Source organism: Microcaecilia unicolor, chromosome 2 (genome assembly GCF_901765095.1).
Source record: "Microcaecilia unicolor chromosome 2, aMicUni1.1, whole genome shotgun sequence".
Lineage (NCBI taxonomy): Eukaryota > Metazoa > Chordata > Amphibia > Gymnophiona > Siphonopidae > Microcaecilia > Microcaecilia unicolor.
In genome coordinates this window covers 418,794,030-418,815,113 of record NC_044032.1, presented here as the reverse complement: position 1 = coordinate 418,815,113, position 21,084 = coordinate 418,794,030, and the positions used below count along the sequence as shown (strand labels likewise).

At 39.6% G+C, this 21,084-nt stretch overlaps 1 protein-coding gene across 1 annotated transcript in view; it reads left to right on the top strand.

Moving 5' to 3' along the window:
* Nucleotides 1–21,084, top strand: part of STPG2 (sperm tail PG-rich repeat containing 2) — an 873,622-nt gene that overhangs the window by 621,911 nt on the left and 230,627 nt on the right. Inside the window, exon 12 of the mRNA XM_030190712.1 lies at nt 2,296–2,414. Within this exon, the coding sequence (XP_030046572.1) occupies nt 2,296–2,414 (119 nt within the window). The remainder of the gene's footprint in view (nt 1–2,295; nt 2,415–21,084) is intronic.

Sequence of the window (21,084 nt, the reverse complement as noted above, 5' to 3'; positions counted from 1 at the left end):
TGTAATATCATTTCCCACCATCTGATTTGTAATCTAGATTGCTAGATTACAAGCCTCTAGCCAACAAGAACAGTTGGATATTCTTGTAATGTCTGTTATTCTTCAGATGTCCTCATCAGCCTATTTATTTTCTGTTACTGGGCCTAAATTGAGTCCCATTTGGTGTTTGGTTTGAGTGAAATTATTTATCTTTCAAAAGAAATTTACAGCCTTTTTATTTAGACAGTCCTATGAAGCTGTGTGAATTTTAAAATTGCTTTATGTTATTCTGTGATTTTATTTGTTTTTGTTATGTACTTTTTATTGTAATCTGACCAGATTTGTGAAGAAGACCAGAATATAAAGATATGGACTGATATTCAAAGAGATTTATACAGCCTGGAAAGGCTCCTAACAGTTTAAATCGCTTTTGCAGGGCTCTCTGGATATTCAGTGGTGCTGCTGAATTTCCCCTCTGTCTGTCTATGGCAAAACTGGCTAGTTTATGGGTGGTCTGGGAGCAGAGTTAGGGTAGAGCAGAAACTTAGGGCCCTGGTTACTAAGGCGCGTTAGCATTTTTAATGTGCCTACAATTAGCGTGCGCGCTAACCATGTAGACACCGATAGGGATATTGTAGGTGCGTATACGGTTAACACGTTTACTGCCAGCTAAGTAATCACAAAAATGGGGTCCTTTTACAGAGCCTCACTAGTGTTTTTAGCTCAAGGTAAAAATCAGCTGGCAGTAAACACTGAGATGCTCATAGGAATATAATGGGCGTCTCAGCGTTTACCACCAGCTGATTTTTACTGCAAACTAAAAACGCTAGTGTGGCTTTGTAAAAAGACTCCAAAGTTAGGATTTCAAGACAGCTGTCCTAACTTTGGGTACTTTTACTAAACTGTGTTAAGAAATGGACTTAGCATGTTTAACGTGGGACTTTCCCACCCGCTATGCATATTTCTAACATGACAGTATATTAAGGATTTTTTCTTTTTTTTCCGCAGGTCTTGTTGTCATTTTTCCATTACTGTGCAAGATGCAGTAAAATAACCTGACAGCACTTACTGCCTACTATTTAGGAGGCGCTAAGTGCTCCCTCATTAAGGCGCCCGTGTACTAAGCCGTGTAGGTACCTACGTGCATCAGTTTGGAACTACCGCCCATCTACCATGTGCCCTGGGCGGTAATTCCATTTTTTACGCATGTCCACTACATGCCTCGGAAAATATTTTTTATTTTTCGAAGTGCAGTGATAACTGGGGGGTAATCAGCATTGTATGCACGCTGATGATTATCAACTGGTTAACGTGTGAGACTTTACCGCTAAGTCAATGGGTGGTGGTAAGGTCTCCGGCCCAGATTGGACACACGCCAATTTTTATTTTGCCGCAGGTCCATTTTTGGCCCCCCCCCCCAAAAGGCCTTTTTTGCAGGTGCACTGAAAAATGGACATGCGCGCATCTAAAACATGAGCCTACATTAGCACGGGCCATTTTTCAGCACACCTTAGTAAAAGGACCCCTAAGTCCATCTTATCCAGATAATGCATTCTGATCAGAACAGGCTAGCTGGCTAAAGCCTCTACACTTCTAAAAAACACGCGATTAGTGCATGATGACAGACAGATTACTATAAAAACCTTTAACCCATTTTGCTGTAAGCCTTTTTTCCTGTGTTAAGCGCACATTATCACTCAACGTGGTTTAGTAAAAAGGCTCCTGTATGCAGCAAGTTAACCAAACACCAGTCTGAATATTGACTGATGCCCAGTTAACTTCCGGGTCAGCGGTCATACCTGGATATCACTTTTACAAAGTGGCAGTAAGCCCAACATGGGCTTACCACTCACTAAAAAGGAAGTCCCGCTGGGCTACCGCAGCAGGCCGGCAGTAGTTCCCTCCCCCAGCGTGCCATCATATCCAGTGGTAAGGGCTCCCCTCCGAAATGCCGGCAAGTGCTTTACTTGCCACACAGCCATTTCCTCGAGAAAAGAAAGACCTACCCTTTACCTGCTGTTGTAAAAGGGTGCCTTCACACGCGTCAAAAACACTCGCCAACACCAGCACAGGCCTCCTTTTGCTGCAGTTTGGTAAAAAGGGCCCTCAATGCTGGGAGCTGCGCATGCCTCGGCATTGAATATCAGGGGTTAAGTCAAGCAAGTGTGATGTGTGCTAAAATAGCAATTAGTGGTAAAATAACACACCTTAATAGTGGTCCACATTGATAACTCCCCCCCATCACCAATTGTGAAATTTCTTTACTTCATTTTAATCTTTGTTTTTTTTTCTTTTTTTAATATATATTTCCCATAGGACCTGGAGCATACACACCTTTAGTAAAGCCGGCTTCCAATATATCTGTATCGGTTTCCAAAGAGGAACGTTTCAAGGACAGAAAAAACAACATGAGTCCTGGACCTACAACTTATGAGGTTTGTCTACATAGTTTTGTTATCAACAATCACAGATTATGACCACAATCAGTGGTGGAGGGCCTCATGTGAATCTACACTATGGAGAACATATGTGTTTCTTTAAAACACATGAGCAGAGAGCATAGAGAAAATATTCCAACTACAGATCTGATAATTCATGCAAAGTCAGTGTAGACTATTCAGTTCTTTTTTCTGCCATATAGATTGAGATTTGACTCTGCTTTCTTTCATTGTTCCTTTAACGATGAGTATACTTGACTATATTTATAGTGTACAAAATGGGTCTGATGTAGACATCTTGATACACATTAGAGAATATATCAAATTATGAGTCAATTATAAAATTGATTTGTTCCTGGGGGTGGGTGGGTGGGTGTGTGTTTGGGGGGGGGCAGGGGGGGGAAGATCACATCTGAACATACAGGTAACATTTGCTGTTTTGTTTATGGATTCCAATAGACTTCCTTGCCTATTTTTCAATTGCCTTTTCTGTTTTATTATACGACTGTATAATTTTTATTACTGTATATTTGTTTATATGCCCTTTTACTAAAGTATGTTAGGCTTGTAATGCGCAGTACAGCATGTAGTAATAGCTAACACAGAAAGGTGTTAACTGCTTTTGCCTTATTTTTGCCATTACCATGTACTAAACAAGGTGTTAATATCATTTTTTTGCTAGGAGGTGTAACTAAGCAGGGCATGGGTGGAGAGGTTTCAGCAGTGAATGTGCTCCATTTACCATACACTAACTAAGGGGGTCTTTTACTAAGGTGCACTGGTGGTTTTAGCATGCGCTAAAATAGGCGTGCACTAAATGCTAGAGACACCCATAGGAATACATTGGCGTCTCTAGCGTTTAGCGTGCACCTATTTTTAGTGCATGCTAAAAATGCCAGCATGCCTTAGTAAAAGACCCTCTTAGTAATGCACAGTTAGCATAGGACTACTTATCACCTCCTGAATAGGAGTCTTTCTTACTCACTTTGTCATCAGTTGTTTGTAGCTATTTATGGCCCCCTTTTACCAAGCTGCGGCAAAATGGGGCCTGCGTTGGCATGTATTTTATATGTGCACCGAGGCCCCCTTTTACCCCAGCTGGTAAAAGGGCTGGTCTCACTTCCCTTCAGGAAATGGCCAGGCGACAAATAAAGCACTTGCCGTGCAGCCATTTCGGGGGGGGGGGGGGGGCCCTTACTGCCACTCATTGAGGTGGCGGTAAGAGCTCACATACTAACCCAGCGGTAACCGGGCAACATGTGGCACTGTCTGATTACCACTGGGTAGCATCTGGCGCTACAAATTTGTGTAGCGCCGAAAATGACGGCGCTTTAGGAGGGGGAAGTACCGCTGGGCTGCGTTAGCCCTACGGTACTTCCTAAGCAGCGAGCGGTAAGCCCACGTTGGGCTTCCCGCCGCTTAGTAAAAGGAGCCCTATGTAATGCAGACATCTTTCAATACGATATTTCTGCCGGTTTTGGCTCGGTGGACCAAGGGTTGCTACTGACAAGACTGCAAAAATTTGGTTTAGTAGGTTCTGTTTTGAATTAGTTTAATGAGTTTTTATGTAACCATTGATATTGTGTTTGTTAAAGTGGTGTTCAGTCTAATAGCTGGTGTCTGGATTGTTGAGTGCCCCAGGATTCTCCACTGTCATCTGTGCTATATAACCTTTTTATGAGCACCCTTGGATCCTTTTCTCTTAACAGTGGAGAACGACTGTTTTCCTATGCTGATGACATCTTGATGTTGGTGCTGGTTTGCACTACTTTGGAGGATACTTTTGATTGGGTCTCAGATTGCATGGACAAAATTCAGCGTTGAACCTTAGGAAATATGCTTAAACTAAATCCCACTAAAACCAAGGTGCTCTGGTTTTCTAATTCTCTGTTGACTATTCCTGATATCATACCACGGTCAGATGGAAAAACTTTAAAGGTGGAAAGAGAGTCCAGGGTTCTAGGTGTAATACTCGAGTCTTCGCTTGTTTATGAATCTCAAGTAAAAAATCTATGGAGACAAACATTCTATTGTATGAGACACTTGCCACTGCTTAGGCCCTATTTTTCTGAGTCACATTTTTCAGTACTGGTCCAGATGATGGTATTTTCTCATTTGGACTATTGTAATTCCCTCTATGTTGGGTTGAGTGCCAAATTGTTATGTAAATTGCAGATGATTCAAAATACTGCTGTACGTTTGGTTTTTCAGTTGAAAAAAATATGACAGAGTACCTCAATAGGCTAGAAAATTACACTGGCTTCCTCATAGGGCTCATGTTATTTTTAAATCAGTTTGCTTGATTTTTCATGCTTTAAATGGTAGTACCTTGGAATTGTTCATTTCATCCCTTTCAGATTTATTTTTTCTTTCTTCCCGGCTAAGGGATAATTTTATATTAAAATTTCCTGCTTTTACTGGTGTTTGATGGAAACGTCATTTTGAGGCTATGTTCTCTTTTCGAACTATTACGATTTGGAATGTGTTTTCTCGTAGTATTCATTCTGAGTTTAATTATATTCAATTGCTTTAAAAAATTGAAGGCATTTTTGTTTGACACATTTTGATTGTTTTATTTTTAATTATGTAGCTTCTCATGTTGTTCAGAGTTTTTCTTTTGTAAACTGCCTTGAACCTCATGCTGGGACTAGCACAGTCGATAAATTTCAGATTAGATTAGACTAGATTAGGAGGCACAGAGTGGTTCTGAGTTAACTGCTACCTCAGTACCATGCACTAAGAGAACTTTCAATGTGGAACCTGTATTGAAAAATACAGGGAATTCACGCAAGAAGTGCCATTTGAAGTTTGCAGCTACTGCATAGTAAAATTCTACATTAAGCTGCACATTTTACCATGGTTTAGTAAAAGAGTCCCTTTTGGGTTTTATTTTGAAAAAGTATTAAAATGTTATAGGTTTTGGATACTTGCTTTTGTTGAGTCAAAGAGTAAGTTCAAACAAGAAAAGACAAACAATCCCACAAAGATCAGCAAAGACAAACCACGGAGTGGATGTCTATATTCGCTTGATATTGGCACAAATAAAGCAAACATTCACAGGTTTGGGGACTCCATGTGGTCCGTGTTTCAGCATGGGCTTTTGTCAGGAGTCCTTAACAGATATAAAATACACGTATGAATAAACAGCTACTTACAATAAATCAAAAAGACATATCCAAAGAACTGTATAAGAAGACTTTTAGGAAGAGTAAACATCACAAAGATGGTCGCCTACACATAAAGCTGTAAGAGTGGAGATGAAATAATAAATGAATCCAAGGAAAACCAAAATAAAAATATGCTAGCATTTTTAGTACACGCTAATGCTATAGATACCTATAGGAATAAATGGGTGTCTCTAGTGTTAGTGCGTGCTAATTTTTAGTGTGCACTAAAAATGCTAGTGCACCTACAGCACGGTGTAGTAAACAGGTCTCTAAATATATAAATATGGAAAATAATAAAAAGCAGAGGGAAAGGCATACAACAATATACACATCATGCAATGAAAAAGTGCATATAGACAACCAAAAGTGCAATTGTAAGAAATACTCATAAATGGATAAATAGAGGAGAGAAGTGCAGAGTACAATCATAAGCAATAATGTGTAGATGAAATGTAAAAAATGCAAGTGTATGCAAATAATGTTAATCAACATACCAGGCTAACAGTCAAGGATAGAATAACTAGCAGCAGTGAATCCTGGCACAAAGCCAATAAGGAAGACCAAAAGATAAACTGAAAGCCAGAAGCCCTGATAAAAACCCTACAAAATATCATAGGTATTAAATAAAAATAAGGTAAAAATCGTTGTCAGCACCACTGTAAAATGTGAACCATAACAGATAAAAACAGCACAAGTCATAACAAATCTAAAAGGTACAAGAGCCAGCCCTTATCCAAAGGTGTGGGAAGAAATGGGCACAAGAACCAAGTCTAACTTGCAAAAAACACTATAGTTACAAAGAACCATGCTATAGATTGTCGGTGCCAAAAGAAGTAAAAAGAACCAACATGAAAAGGAAGAAGCAGCAATTATTTGACGAACACTCACCAATCCGATGCTCAAATACTCCAAAGGTAAAAGGATATCACCAAAAAGCTGAACAAACACGGCAGTATCCGTTAAATAAAGCGCGAAGAATACAAGTGCAGGACACAAAGACCATCTTGCACCACACATGAAAAGATGAAAAGAGAAGTAGTATGTGGCACAGCTGGACCCAAGCCAAAAATAAAATGCTTTTTTCTGTGGTAACATAACATAATATAACATTTTAATTTATATTCCGCTGAAGCCAATATAAGTTCTAAGCGGATTACAATAAGACTTCAACAAGGACAATGCTTATGAAGAACAAATTCAGTATAACAGCATATAAAACTTAACAATCAAGATGTCATTGCTAAAACATATTTTGTAAACAAAAAAGTTTTTAAAAGTTTTCTAAAAGACTGATAATGAGTTACTAATCTTAAATCTTCTGGGAGGTCATTCCACACATTGGCTGCCTGATAAGCTAAAGAAGCCCAAACAGAGTCAATGACTTCATCCCTATAGGGGAAGGTAATGCAAAAAACAAATATTTTCTACGATTTCGACCTGTCAAAACAATCCTTTCCTGTTGAAGCCAATGTAAGTTTTGATTAAAAAAAAAAAATCAATATTCTAGCCGATTTGGGTAAAGAAAAAATTAATCTAATCGAAATATTCTGTAAAGTTTGAAGTTTTCTAATTAATGATTTAGAGCATTCCAAAAACAGTAAATTGCAGTAATCTATTTGTAATAGCATTAAAGCTTGCACAACTAGTTTAGATTGCTCCAATTCAAAATATGTACAAATTCTATGTAGCTTTCACGTTAATAAAAAACCCCACACTTTTTAATTAAATAATTAATTTGAGGCTCTAATGACAAAGTTCTATCATATTAACTCCAAGCCCTTGACAGCAAAGTATATTCAATGTTATTTGCCATGATCAATGATGGAAATATACTCTTTGAGGAGTCCTTTTACTAAAAAGCTACAGTAAAAGGGGGCCTGTGCTAGCGTCAGTGTTTGTTTTTGACATGTGCTGAGACCCCCTTTTACTGCAGTGAGTAAAAGGCTGTCTTTCTTTGCTGCAAAAGAAATGGCCGTGCGGTAAGTGAACCACTTGCCATGTGACCATTTCGGGGGGGGGGGGGGGAGAAGCACTTACCGCCACCCAGTCTTTTCCTTATAAGTCTCAATGGCTACATGATCTGTCAGTCCCTTTGAATCCAGAAGCAGGACAAAAGACCAATAGAACTTGGTCTACTTTTAAGCCAGTTACAGAAGTTAATTCAGAAATTTTCTAAGTCAACCTGTCCATTGAATGTTGCCCTGCCTTTTTTATGAAAGACCCTGTGCACTATATTCTCAGATGGGTCACTCATTTTTTGAATTGCGCAACAAATGGGCAAGATAATCTTAATCCCCAAATCAGCTAATTTAAACATGGCAGAGTCTAGTAGCTACAGACTAATAGCGAACATTCTTTTCTTTACGAAACTATTGGGGTCAACACACTGAAAAACTCCTCCGGGGACAGAGAGAGGAGAGAGGAGTGGCTGCTGAGCCGACAGCCAATGCCTAAAGGCTGCCCGCGGTGCTGAGCTTGCTTTAAAAAAAATTTTTTTGTTTGGTAGCTCTTTTTTTGTTGTTATGGCTGCTGCTGCTCAACAGGAGAAGCAGCAGTGGCCAGAAATGGAAGAAGGAGCTAGCACTGCGTGTTTCAGCGGGAGACTTTCCCGCTTTGGAGGGAGTGCAGGAGATGACCCACCAAAGCAGGGTCTGAGGTACGTATAAAAGGATTTCAGCTTAGTGATCAATATAGATTGAAAAGCTACATAAAATTCTACTATTAGTTCATCTGGAACAGATGCATTCTTCCCAATATTCAAAACCATTTAACCAGCCAGGAACGACATCTGGCCAGTTAAATGGCAGTTAACTGGCTATCTGGCGAAATTTAGTGGGGGATAGCTGACTATCCCCCACTGAATATCACCAGATAGTGGCTAGGAGATAACTGACTATACCCACAAATATTCAGTGCATAGCCGGCTATTGTAAGCGGCCACATCAGGCTGAGTAAAAACCTGGAATATTTTTGGCCGGTTTAAATTTAACCGGTTATCTCTGAATATTAACTTACCAGTTAAGTTTAAACCGGCCAAAAATAAACCGAATATTCAGTGCCGATCACTAGAAATGGCCTGGCATTGAATATCCAGGCTGATTGCTGATGACAGGAGATGGCCGGGCTCCCTCCCACGGTCTGCTTATTGACCCCCTTATGTTTAACCATGTCTTTTAAAGCCAAAGCAATGTCTTCATCCATAATACATGTAACCCTGGTCTCACCACACACAGTTTGGGCACCAGCTAGCTCATTGCGGGTCAGCAGCCCTGAGACCAGGGCCACAAAAGTATCATCTTCCTCATGCACATATTCTTATTAGTCTCTTCATACAACTGAGCTGGGCATAGGCCGGGGTCAGATAAAGATCCGGAAGGCCGTAGGTATTGAGCTGGGCTTTGACTCTCTGGTCATTCACTTTTTCTTTCTCAATTTAGGAGCAAAGAAATTTCGCTCTCATTCAAAGGAATACTCACAGTTCAGGTCTTTTATGAAACCAATACAAACCTGACTTGAACTCTGCAACAGACGGCAAATTCCAATTTTATATTTCTTATAAACAGTACTATTTGGTTTAAGAGGCTTCCCTCATTCAGTCCAAGGCCATTGATTACAGTCCCACTTGCTCCCTAAAGGCTTCTGTATATCTTCTATGATATTTATATATTTACAGTTCCTGCAGTCCACTACCCATCTCTGTGGACGAGATAATCCAAGGCTGTGCTTGTAGTGTTTGTTGTCACAAGCAGACTCCACACAGGACCAGACCTCCTTGTCTGTCCTCTCCTCCAGAGATGCACTTCCATGAGCTGCACTCTCTGGCCTCAAATAGCCTCTGTCCTGCTCTTGCTTCTGGGCTGGAATTCCTCTTCCACTCACCCAGAGCACTCCACTCACTCAGTTACTGCCTTTAGCTGGCAGTAACTCCATGTTGATCCAGACTTAGATTATTTGACCTTTCCTGGACACCCGCTCTCCTCATGGATTCTGGCAGGGGTGAAAGCAACCAAAGACCATGTGCTCAGGCAAATAGTAACTTTTATTTACTGTAAACGCTTCCCCTACTGTCATTCAACAACCAGAAACATTTCCCTCAGCACTTTTGCCCATGAACTGTCCTCCCCCCCCCCCCCCCCCCCCCCCCCCGGGGCTGGGATTACTACTTCCCAAAGAAATCCCTTCCTCCCCCCCATTGACTCTGGAGAATTCTAGATTTCACTGTCAATAATCCCCAATACAATGGGGGATTACTCTCTCCCCCCAGTAAAGACAAGATGATTCCCTTTATTCCATCCCTGGGAATCATTTTTCCTTGTCCTCAAAGGCCAAACTTCCTAGTACTTGATACCCCCACCATGGGTCACCAAGTGAATTTTTATAGCATCATCAACTTTATTTCAAACATAATTAATTCGTTCCCATTTATACTCAATCACATTTCTTATTACTTTTCTTTCAATTCTTATCCAGATGTTTGTTCCACCTCCCATTAATCCACATCTTAACACCCCTCATCCCAACAGCCATTTTTGTGTTCCCTTAAAATCCCAATCTCCATATTTTGCCACTTAAACCAGAACACTCAGATAACACTCTTCGTTTGTTTCAGGTGATGAGTCAGGACACCTTTGCTTTAATAAAGGTGGCAACTTGCTCAGCACTCTATGCAATTTGCCACTTTGTCTTCCCAGATAACACACTTCCACATTCCCACATTCTTTTTACCTTTTAGTACTCTCCTTTTCCATGGTTGATCAAAAAGCAAGATCTAAGAGTAATCACATCAAGTTGTATTAGATCTTGCTTTTTGTGTTAGATCTGTTTGTGCTTACTTGACATTTTTATTGATAGATGGTGAAAAAATAGGGGAAATAGACATTCCAGCTTATAATTGAAAAAGAAAAACGCCTATATTGCGACCCAAATTGGGAGATAGACGTTTATCTCACAAAAACGAATAAAGCGGTATAATCGAAAGCCGAATTTGGACGTTTTCAACTGCACTCCGTCGCGGATGCGGACAAAGTTGATGGGGGCGTGTCAAAGGCGTGGTGAAGGCGGAACTGGGGTGTGGTTATCGGCCGATCAGAGATAGGCGCCTTTCGCCTATAATGGAAAGGAAATATGCGTTTTTAGCGAGAATTTAGGGCACTTTTCCTGGACCCTGTTTTTCCATGAATAGGGCCCCAAAAAGTGCCCTAAATGACCAGATGACCACTGGAGGGAGTCGGGGATGACCTCCCCTGACTCCCCCAGTGGTCACAAACCCCCTCCCACCACAAAAATATGCCGTTTCACAACTTTTTATGTTCACCCTCAAATGTCATACCCACCTCCCTGGCAGCAGTATGCAGGTCACTGGAGCAGTTATTAGGGGGTGCAGTGGACGTCAGGCAGGTAGACCCAGGCCCATCCCCCCCACCTGTTACACTTGTGCTGGTAAATGGGAGCCCTCCACACCGCCCCCCAAACCCACTGTACCCACATGTAGGTGCCCCCCCTTCACCCCTTAGGGCTATAGTAATGGTGTAGACTTGTGGGTGGTGGGTTTTGAGGGGGATTTGGGGGGCTCAACACCCAACGGAAGGGTGCTATGCACCTGGGAGCTCTTTTACGTTTTTGTTTTTTTTTGTAAAAGTGCCCCCTAGGGTGCCCGGTTGGTGTCCTGGCATGTGAGGGGGACCAGTGCACTACGACTCCTGGCCCCCTCCCACGAACAAATGCCTTGGATTTATTCGTTTTTGAGCTGGGCGCTTTCATTTTCCATTATCGCTGAAAAACAAAAACGCCCAGCTCACAAATTGTCGAATAAAACATGGACGTCTATTTTTTCCCAAAATACGGTTCGGTCCACCCCTTCACGGACCCGTTCTCGGAGATAAACGCCCATGGAGATAGACGTTTTCGTTCGAAAATGCCCCTCATTGTGTCTTTAATTTAATTGCTTCAGTACTTTTTAAATGGGTTTCCAGTAAAAGGACAACATCTGGATGACATTTAGATACATAAGATAATATTTTTTTTCCTTTTGATCGGATTATTAATTCCCTTAAAATTAAGGGATATATGCATGTGAGAGTCATATTAATATACAAGATATTAGTGTGAATGGAAGAAAAGGAATAAAGGTACATCTTTGTTTCTGAATTAATGCTGGTTTCAGAAAGGGATATGAAAATGAAAAAGTAAAATTATCTCTTAGCAATATGTATTTAAAGTATCCTAAAAAATACAATATATTTGTGCAATATTAACATCATATTACATAAACTATAAACTAAGAGTTATTGAGAGTCACAGATAGCTTCCATAACAGACTCCGGTTGTTCTCAAAATAGAAGATTAAAAGAAGAAAACATCCATCGTAATTTAAAGTGAGGGGCCCTTTTATTAAGCTGTGCTGAAAAGTGGCTTGCATTTTCTGTAGCACGGGGATTTCCTGCGCGCTGAGGCCACTTTTAGCGTGGTTGTAAATTGGCTGCATTTTCCATTTCTTCAATTAATGGCCATGCGCTAATTTCCCAATTAGTATGTGGCCATTAGCGTGGGAGCCCTTACTGACATCTATTTGCCTAGGCTGTAAGGGCTCCTGTGCTTACCACACGCTAATCAGTTAGTGTGTGGCAATGCAGCTGTGCTAACTGATTAGCACAGGACACTCCTCTCTGTCCCTAAACATGCCCCCAGTGTTAGAAATATTTTCTCTTTTTTTTTTGCGCATGGGTAGCACCCGCCGAACACAAAACTACCGCAGGACACCTGAGTGCACTCCATATTTACAGCTCCATGGTAGTGGAGTTTAACCTGCAATAAGCACGCTTTATGCTTACCACAGTTTAGTAAAAAGGCCCCTTAAGCTTTAACCTAAAACCAAGTGAGTTGAGCATTCAGCATTCTAAGTACAAACAATTAAGTGGGATAATAGCAGAAATATTCTTCAAATGTCATAATATCCATATAGCTGTATTATAAATCATATTGCTTTTAAAGATTCTTTAGACCCTACATAGAGAAGGATTGAAACAGTAACCGGTATTTATATACTTATAAATAATCAAGTACCATCAATGGTACTTGGGAATTCCTTCTCTAAAAATGTTAAAAGTCACTAGGATCAATGAAATCTTTGGTACGATTGTTAATTGTTAACACGCATTCTTCCAGGATAGAAAATATCGAATCTGGCATTCACAGCTTAAAATGTAGGGTGGAATGCAAGAAGTTGTTTGTGCAGCCATGCATTGTTTCTAAGTCTGGCGGAAATAATACAGTATTTCCTTGAAATTTAATTGGAGCATGTAATTTCGCTTTTTGACCTATATCCAGAACTTGAACATACCTTAATATTTTAATAATAAAAGAACACAGATTTTTATCATTCTGGTGATGGTGAGAAGTTGAATGGTGAACTCTTTCAATTTCAAATAACATCAAATTTCAAACCTAAAATCAATGGTATCAGTGGTTCTAGAAATTTGATTGGATCTTGCCCTTCTTTTCCTTCTGGTATACCAAGAATGTTATTCCTATATGCGTGATTGTTAGAATCTTCTGTCTCCTTCTCAAGAAGCCCGATGCGCTTCACTTGCCGCGTTAGGCCGAATGTTGTTTTTGGCAATAGCAAGCTTATTTTCTGTGATCTCAATCTGAGTTTTAAATTACACATCATCTCCTGGTTTAATACAGCAATGTCCTCCTTTGATTTCACTAGTATCTCCTTTAGTTTCCGTTAGCAAATCCTTCATAGAACAGAGTTTCTCTGGTGTGGATTGAGAGGCTGCTCCCTCAGCTTTTCTAGACAGTATTTTCTGTGGTAATGCAGGCTCTGGTTTGTGGCATTATTTGCCCCTTCCAGCTGACATGCTCTGTTGCTGCTCGATGTAGTGATGGCAAATAAAATTGTAGGGTTTAAATGATGGATGAATTAAGATTCAAACAGTCATACAGGAAGTCTGCAATTAAGCTGCCATCTTGTGTGCTGCTCAACAGCACCCCACTCCCAATTGTTTTGAAATGTTGGTGTCTATGATCTACTTAATATCTACCATAGAAATGAATTGCAAATTGGTATCACACAAACTTAGACATTGGAAAAAAAACTATGAAGTCCATTCAAAACCAAGAAGATATCATTAATAGAATACAGCTATAGACTAATATATGGCCAAAAAAGTGGATGAATATTCTCAAGGAGTGGCCTCATCTGAGGTGCCATCTGTACGAATAGAGGTATGGTGGGCTTGTCCTAAGTGGTGCCTGGCAGGCTAGATAGGGCTCCGGCTGTGCACTCTCACTGCTTCTACCTTTGCAATTTTGCACTGATGCATTCATTGATATTATGAGCTGTCAGGCTATGAAAATAGTGCAGGAGTTGAATACTAATGTTTGCTTTATCAGGTGAGATGCCAATGCTGTTCTTTAGTGTGGAGATCAACTATTATTCAGTTATGGAGAAAATAGACTTTAGCGTTAAGAAAAGGTGTTTCATTATGTTTTCTCACATGCTGACCTTCCATGCTAGCTAGCTATTATGCTTTATATCTTTGTAAGCCATTGCAGTTTTTCTATATTTGGATTGCTGATGTTTTCCCCTCTTATTGTCCATGAAATTGCACTGTGCAAATATTTCAAAGGATATTTAAATCAGCAACATAGCAACTGAAATGTGACCAGTTGTTTTGGGTTATTCTTGCCCGTACTTTATGCAGATACTCTTTGAGCAAGTTCTTGTTCCGTGTCTGCTCAAAGTTAGATGTTAGAGGTTCAAGAAGAAATGTTACTTTACATAGCCTGGAGATATAGTACTTCTACAGCCTTGGTTGATCTCCATTGTCTTCAAGCTGAAGCAAGAAGTTGGTTTAATCAATCCAAAGATTCCACATCTAATTATCTCAGTTCAAGGTTCACTAAATTAGATCAATTGAGGACAGAAACAAGATCAATTTTGTATGCTTGTACTTATACATCAACCATGTTAGCACCACAGATTAAACTCATTAAGGTTCATTTATAGGTCAAGGGGAGGGAATTATCAATGTGGGCTACCATTAAGACGGGGTATTTTACCAGAAGTTATGCTATTTTAGTACAGGGACTCATTGCATAAAATGGAACCTTGTGCTAAAATAGTCCCCCCTCCTTAGCTTCCAACTTTTCTACTTGTCAACTACAAGACAGTGTATAAGAAATTTGCCGACCCTTCGGAAAAAACATTTATTATAACTCCCTTTCAAACTTCCCAATAGCTGAATCAACCCAATAGTTTTTCAACTGCAAAGATTCACTATGAAGGTCCAATACATTTGTTGGCTAGGCAGTGGACTCTTGTATATTGGATTTGAAAATAAGATCAGAAATACTGTACATTTATCATAGTAAGAGAAAATGTTAGTATAAATTGATTCTTTACATGTTGCAGCAATGCAGTCTATGGGCCCTGTTTACTAAGCTGCGCTGTTGGCGCGCTAACTTTTTAATACGCACTAAAAATTAGTGTGTGCTAATGATAGATACCCATTATATTCCTATGGGTGTCTCTAGCATTAGCGTGCGCTATTTTTTAGCATGTGCTTATAGCATGGCTTAGTAAACAGGGCCTTATATGTTAAAACTCATTATTTTATTTCAGTGCTTCTTCCTGCAAGTATTGTACAGAGCAAAAGAGGTTAGCTATCCTTTTGTTGGCACTGTCTGCATATTCATGATCACATATGCCCATAACAAATGAAGGGGCCCTTTTACAGAGCGGCAGTAAGCCCAATGTGGACTTACCAAGTGCTCTTCCGGGACTTCTGCTGGCCCGACGTGGCCGCCGGTAGTAGTCCTGCCCTGAGTGTTTGCCATTTCCAGGGGAAAAAGAAAACCCCTGGAAATGGCTTGTGCGGCGATAGCATGGCGTTTATCGGGCATCACTGCGCGCTGCCCGGTTACTGCCGGGTTAGGGCAGGAGTCATTATCGCCACCTCAGTAGGTGGTGGTAAGGGCTTCCTTCCACATGGCCATGCGGTAAGAGTTCTCTTACCGCATGGTCATGTGTGCTGGGGACTTTTTTTACCCGCTGCAGTAGAAAGGGCCCTGGTGCATGGGAAAAACAACTCCTGTTGCTAGCGCAGGGCCTTTTTTCCTGCAGCTTGGTAAAAGGGCCCTGAAATGCTGTAAATCAGTCCTTCAGTTTGAATGTAGATTCTAAATAATAAATTTGGACTCATGTGTAGTATGTGCTTAAACATTTTTGAATTCTGTAACTTGCCTTTCTAAATTTGAGTTGAAGATTAAATTTATTTAGAATTGGTGCCATATCAAGGGCTATATGAGTAGTGCAGCTGCACAGAGCACAAATATGTAGGAGTTCAAATATTGCTCCCAGCTCACTGCCTTCTCTTATTGGTGGTGGTGAAGTGGGCAGGACAAAGGAAAAAGTAGGGGGCGATCAAATGATTTCCAGCAGAAGCTTGATGTAGTGTAGGTGTTTATTGAGCAAGCACCATGCAGGGGACCTGACATGGGACCTTGTCTTGGCAGACAGACTGCCTGCCTCAGGGGTCATAAACACTAATTAAAAAGCAAAAAACAGAAAATCAGTACATGATATATAATATCAATGTAATGTGTATTTATTGCAATTTCCCTCTAGCAAGGGTTCAATGCAATTTACAAATTCAGAAAACCCAAAAGTAACCCTAAATGGTTGATAACATTATATATGTGAAAACTAACAATTATTAATAGCACTAAAAATAATATGCCTTAAACCAATACAGTATAGATTATTTCCAAGATCTCAGAAACTAATGGAGGAATATTTCACATACATTATTAACAAGAATAAAAATCAATAACAATGTCCAAAAAATGTGTCTTTTACCAGTTTACAAAACTTTAAGTAATTATTCTCAATTCTGATAGATAATGGGAGAGAATTCCATAAAGGTACTACAATAACAGCAAAAATAGTATTAAATATCTTCCTAAATCTCATCTTACCAAAAGACATTGGGCGAAGAATTATTTGACTAAACAATCTTGGTGAACAACCATAAAACTGCATTGATCTAAAGATATAAAGTAGAACCATATAAAATCTGATACAGTATACATAATGCTTTAAAAGAGACATGCTGCTTTACCAGAAGCCAATGCAATCTCATCATATATTCAGAAACACCGGTAAATCTGTTTAGTCTGAAAATTAATCTTATTGCAGTTTTCTGGATCAACTGTAACTTATGAAAATATCTAGAACAAATTCCCATATATAGCACTTTGCAATAATCAAGCTGAGAAAGTATCATCATCTGTACTTGCAGAGCAAAAGTCTCTTTTGTAAAAAATAAATTCGTCTCAGCTGTTTCAACTTAAATGATGATTTCCTCCAAAGATGGTTAACCTGATGACCATAGGACAGTGGAGAGACCAACACCTGTGATTCAGTTTCTATAGGTAGCATCCTACCATCAGTTAGTCTAATATGGGAACGAACAATCACATCAGATTTCTTGAACCATAGAATGTTTGTCTTATTTGGGTTCAGCTTTAATTTATTTGACCAGGCCCATTTTTAAATTCTATTTATCCCCTTGGAAATAATTTCAGATAACTCAGAGATTAATGAAGGTACTGGTAGTAGCAATAAAATGTCATCCACATAAAAGAACAATAACTCTCCAGAATTCAGTTGTAATAATCCTAAAGCAGACATAAAGAAATTAAAAAGTATCGGAGATAGGGGCAAGTTCTGAGGGACTCCAGAACCCGGAGACCAATATCTAGAAGATGTCTTAATCAAGCAGACACAGTAACTTTGATTTTTCAAAAAGTCAGTAAACCAGCTAAGTGCAACCCCTGAGACACCTATACCCGATAACCTTTCAAGCAGAATAATATGATCTACTGCTTCAAACACTGCAGAGATGTCAAAGTGCAGTAGTATCATCTGCTTCCGTTTCCTTAACATAGGAAGTCAATGCCAATAAGAGTGTCTCCGTACTATGAGCTGCTCGAAAACCAAACTGAGAGTAATGAAGACAAGAGAATTTTTCTAAATAATCCATAAACAGTTGACTTACATATGTCTCTATCAATTTGGTACATACTGGTATGTTGGCAATAGAATGAGGGTTGGTATCGGTGTCAAAACTATTTTACCCATATCAATAGGTAAGGAACCATTTGTTAAGAAATGATTTAGTTTAACGGTCAACCACTGAAGTATTTCACTTGGAATAGCAGAAAGCAAAAAATATGGACAAAAATCCAACATAAACTTAGAATGGGATCATTTTTTTTAGTAACATGATGGTAATAGGAGCAAAGGTGGAAAGGTATTCCAAGTTTGGTCAGTTATGCATAATTATAGTTAGCATATTTTTCTAATAAAGTAAATTATTATATGATATTGTGAATTGTTACATATAAGAATTGATCCATATTTATTGATTCCAAAAGCTTTGAACACATATGTTTATCTGTATATTGGGCAGATGGTTTTGTTACAGCATATTTGCTGCATAAAGCCCTTCTTTGGTGTAAAAATGCCTTTGACTTATTTATTTTAATGTGTTGATAAAAACTGGATATAGTTTTCAGAAATGACATTATTTAACAACAGACTTGAATGTGTTCTGGGTTGTTTATGAAACTATGCAAACATAACTAGCATTTTTCACATGTTAAGCACGTTTCACTTGCAGAAAATGGCTAATATAAAATGTGCAGGGGTTTACGTGTTCAAACATTAGGAACACTGAAAGATGGCATAAAAGTAGATGCTATCTGTGCAAAGACATTCCCAAGGGTTGAATCTGTGTGGAATTATGATATAATACAATCTTGATTATCTGACTTTTGCTGATCCAACCATCCGACCTATCCAATAGACCCCCAGTGACATCATGTGGCTTCTCTTTCTATTTTCTGAACCTGGGGCCCTACTTTTACCACCGTTGTGTGCCAAGACCCTGCTTTTACTGCCTTTGCTTCTGCATTGCTTGACTTCTCTTTCCGATTTCCGAACCCGGGACCCTACTTTTACCACCGTTGTGAATCGGGACCCTGTTTTTACTGCCTTTGTTTCTGCATTGCTTGAGGGGTTACCATTGTTTTTCGTATTATCCAACTTTTCATTTATCCGAGACTTCACTGTATATGCCTGTTCTATACAAAGTATTCATGTTGAGGCACACATTTACTTCCGCCTCAGAGCAGGTTCAAATGTGTGCAACAGCATATGTGCACATTTGGGATGGTTCCGAGAGCCTGTTTTATAAAGGTACATACATATATTCTGCTGTTACTTGTATAAACTAGGCATAAATTAGGTGCTGGTTTTGAAATTTTCTTTGGTGCACTGTTATGAAATTACTCCCTTAGTAAAAAGCCCCACTAAGATTAATGGGACTTGCATTTAATAATATGTGTTAAATCACATTAGCGCAAATTTAGAGATGGGACTAACTAGCGAGGTAATTAAATTTGCTGATGACACAAAGTTATTCAAAGTCGTTAACTCGCGACAGGATTGTGAAAAATTACAGAAGGACCTTACGAGACTGGGAGACTGGGCGACTAGATGGCAAATGACGTTTAATGTGAGCAAGTGCAAGGTGATGTATGTGAGAAAAAAGAACCCGAATTATAGCTACGTCATGCAAGGTTCCACGTTAGGAGTTACGGACCAAGAAAGGGATCTGGGTGTTGTTCTCGATAATACACTGAAACCTTCTGCTCAGTGTGCTGCTGCTGCGGCTTGGAAAGCGAATAGAATGTTGGGTATTATTAGGAAAGGTATGGAAAACAGGTGTGAGGATGTTATAATGCCATTATATCGCTCCATGGTGCGACCGCACCTTGAGTATTGTGTTCAATTCTGGTCGCCGCATCTCAAGAAAGATATAGTGGAATTGGAAAAGGTGCAGCGAAGGGCGACGAAAATCATAGCGGGGATGGGACGATTTCCCTATGAAGAAAGACTAAGGAGGCTAGGGCTTTTCAGCTTGGAGAAGAGACGGCTGAGGGGAGACATGATAGAGGTATATAAAATAATGAGTGGAGTGGAACAGGTGGATGTGAAGCGTGTGTTCACGCTTTCCAAAAATACTAGGACTAGGGGGCATGCGATGAAACTACAGTGTAGTAAATTTAAAACAAATCGGAGAAAATCTTTCTTCACCCAACGCGTAATTAAACTCTGGAATTCGGTACTGGAGAATGTGGTGAAGGCGGTTAGCTTGGCAGAGTTTAAAAAGGGGTTAGATGGTTTCCTAAAGGACAAGTCCATAAACTGCTACTAAATGGAATTGGGAAAAATCTACGATTCCAGGAATAACATGTATAGAATGTTTGTACGTTTGGGAAGCTTGCCAGGTGCCCTTGGCCTGGATTGGCCGCTGTCATGGACAAGATGCTGGGCTCGATGGACTCTTGGTCTTTTCCCAGTGTGGCATTACTTATGTACTTAAATGTGTGTGCATTAATGCACATTAATATATTTAATATTAGGAAATCTAGTACTATATTTTTCAAATTGTATAACTCAGTTTCTCCTTTTTCATAAACAGATTTACAAGTGATAATCTTTTTATTTGCTAATCTACTTCTAATAGGCAAGAGGAACCTTCTGGCATTTTTCATTTGGTGCTTTTTTAATGAGCCCATTATCTTTTATGTGTCACTATGCTAAAAATGGTTTTGCATGAGCTGTAGTGCAAAGGTCCCAGTATTCCAGATGTGATCTCAGTGACTTGCACGTTGGCATTACCAATTCCTCCTTTCTACTGGTTATGCTTTTCTTAAGCTGCACTTGTAAACAGGCTTAGCCTGCCCTCCCACCTGCCAAGCTCATTTCTAGCATGGCCGTATAATAAGCATTTTTCTATGTGTTGAATTTCTGGCTATGCACTAATGTTAGCATTAGCATATGATAAGAAAAGAAACAGGAAAAATGTGTCCACACATAAAAACAAATGGAAAATACAACACAAAGGTGGACAACTTGTTAACTATCTTGTAATAGAAGGAAAAGGTTTCAGATGTCATCAGGTTACTCTATCCCATACTCAGTATAGGGATTAGAAAAATACCAGTATGACCATTGTAATCATGGTCCAAAATCCCTTCCATCCACATTTCAATTTTTTTTATGGAAGTTATCTTATTTCAGTTTTCATTGTATGTATATTCAAACAAGAGGTAACCATTTAATCCTTCAATATAAGTTTCAATAGGCAGTTAATACACTGAAGCAATAGCACTTATCTGTGACACACTGAGCCCTGATGGGCACCCGTTTTGCTGCCACTTCTTCAAAGGGTATAAATCGGTGGTCATGTGTAATGCAACAGAATAGCCTTCTATGGCTACGGCCTTCTTCTTCGTAGCATTATATTAATTTTAACAGTGGCGATTCTCTCAACCAAGACAGTGTCAGACCCCCCTCCCCCACCTTTCCATGTCCACCTTTACTACACTAAGGAACTTTGGATAATCCCCCTTTAATAACTCTC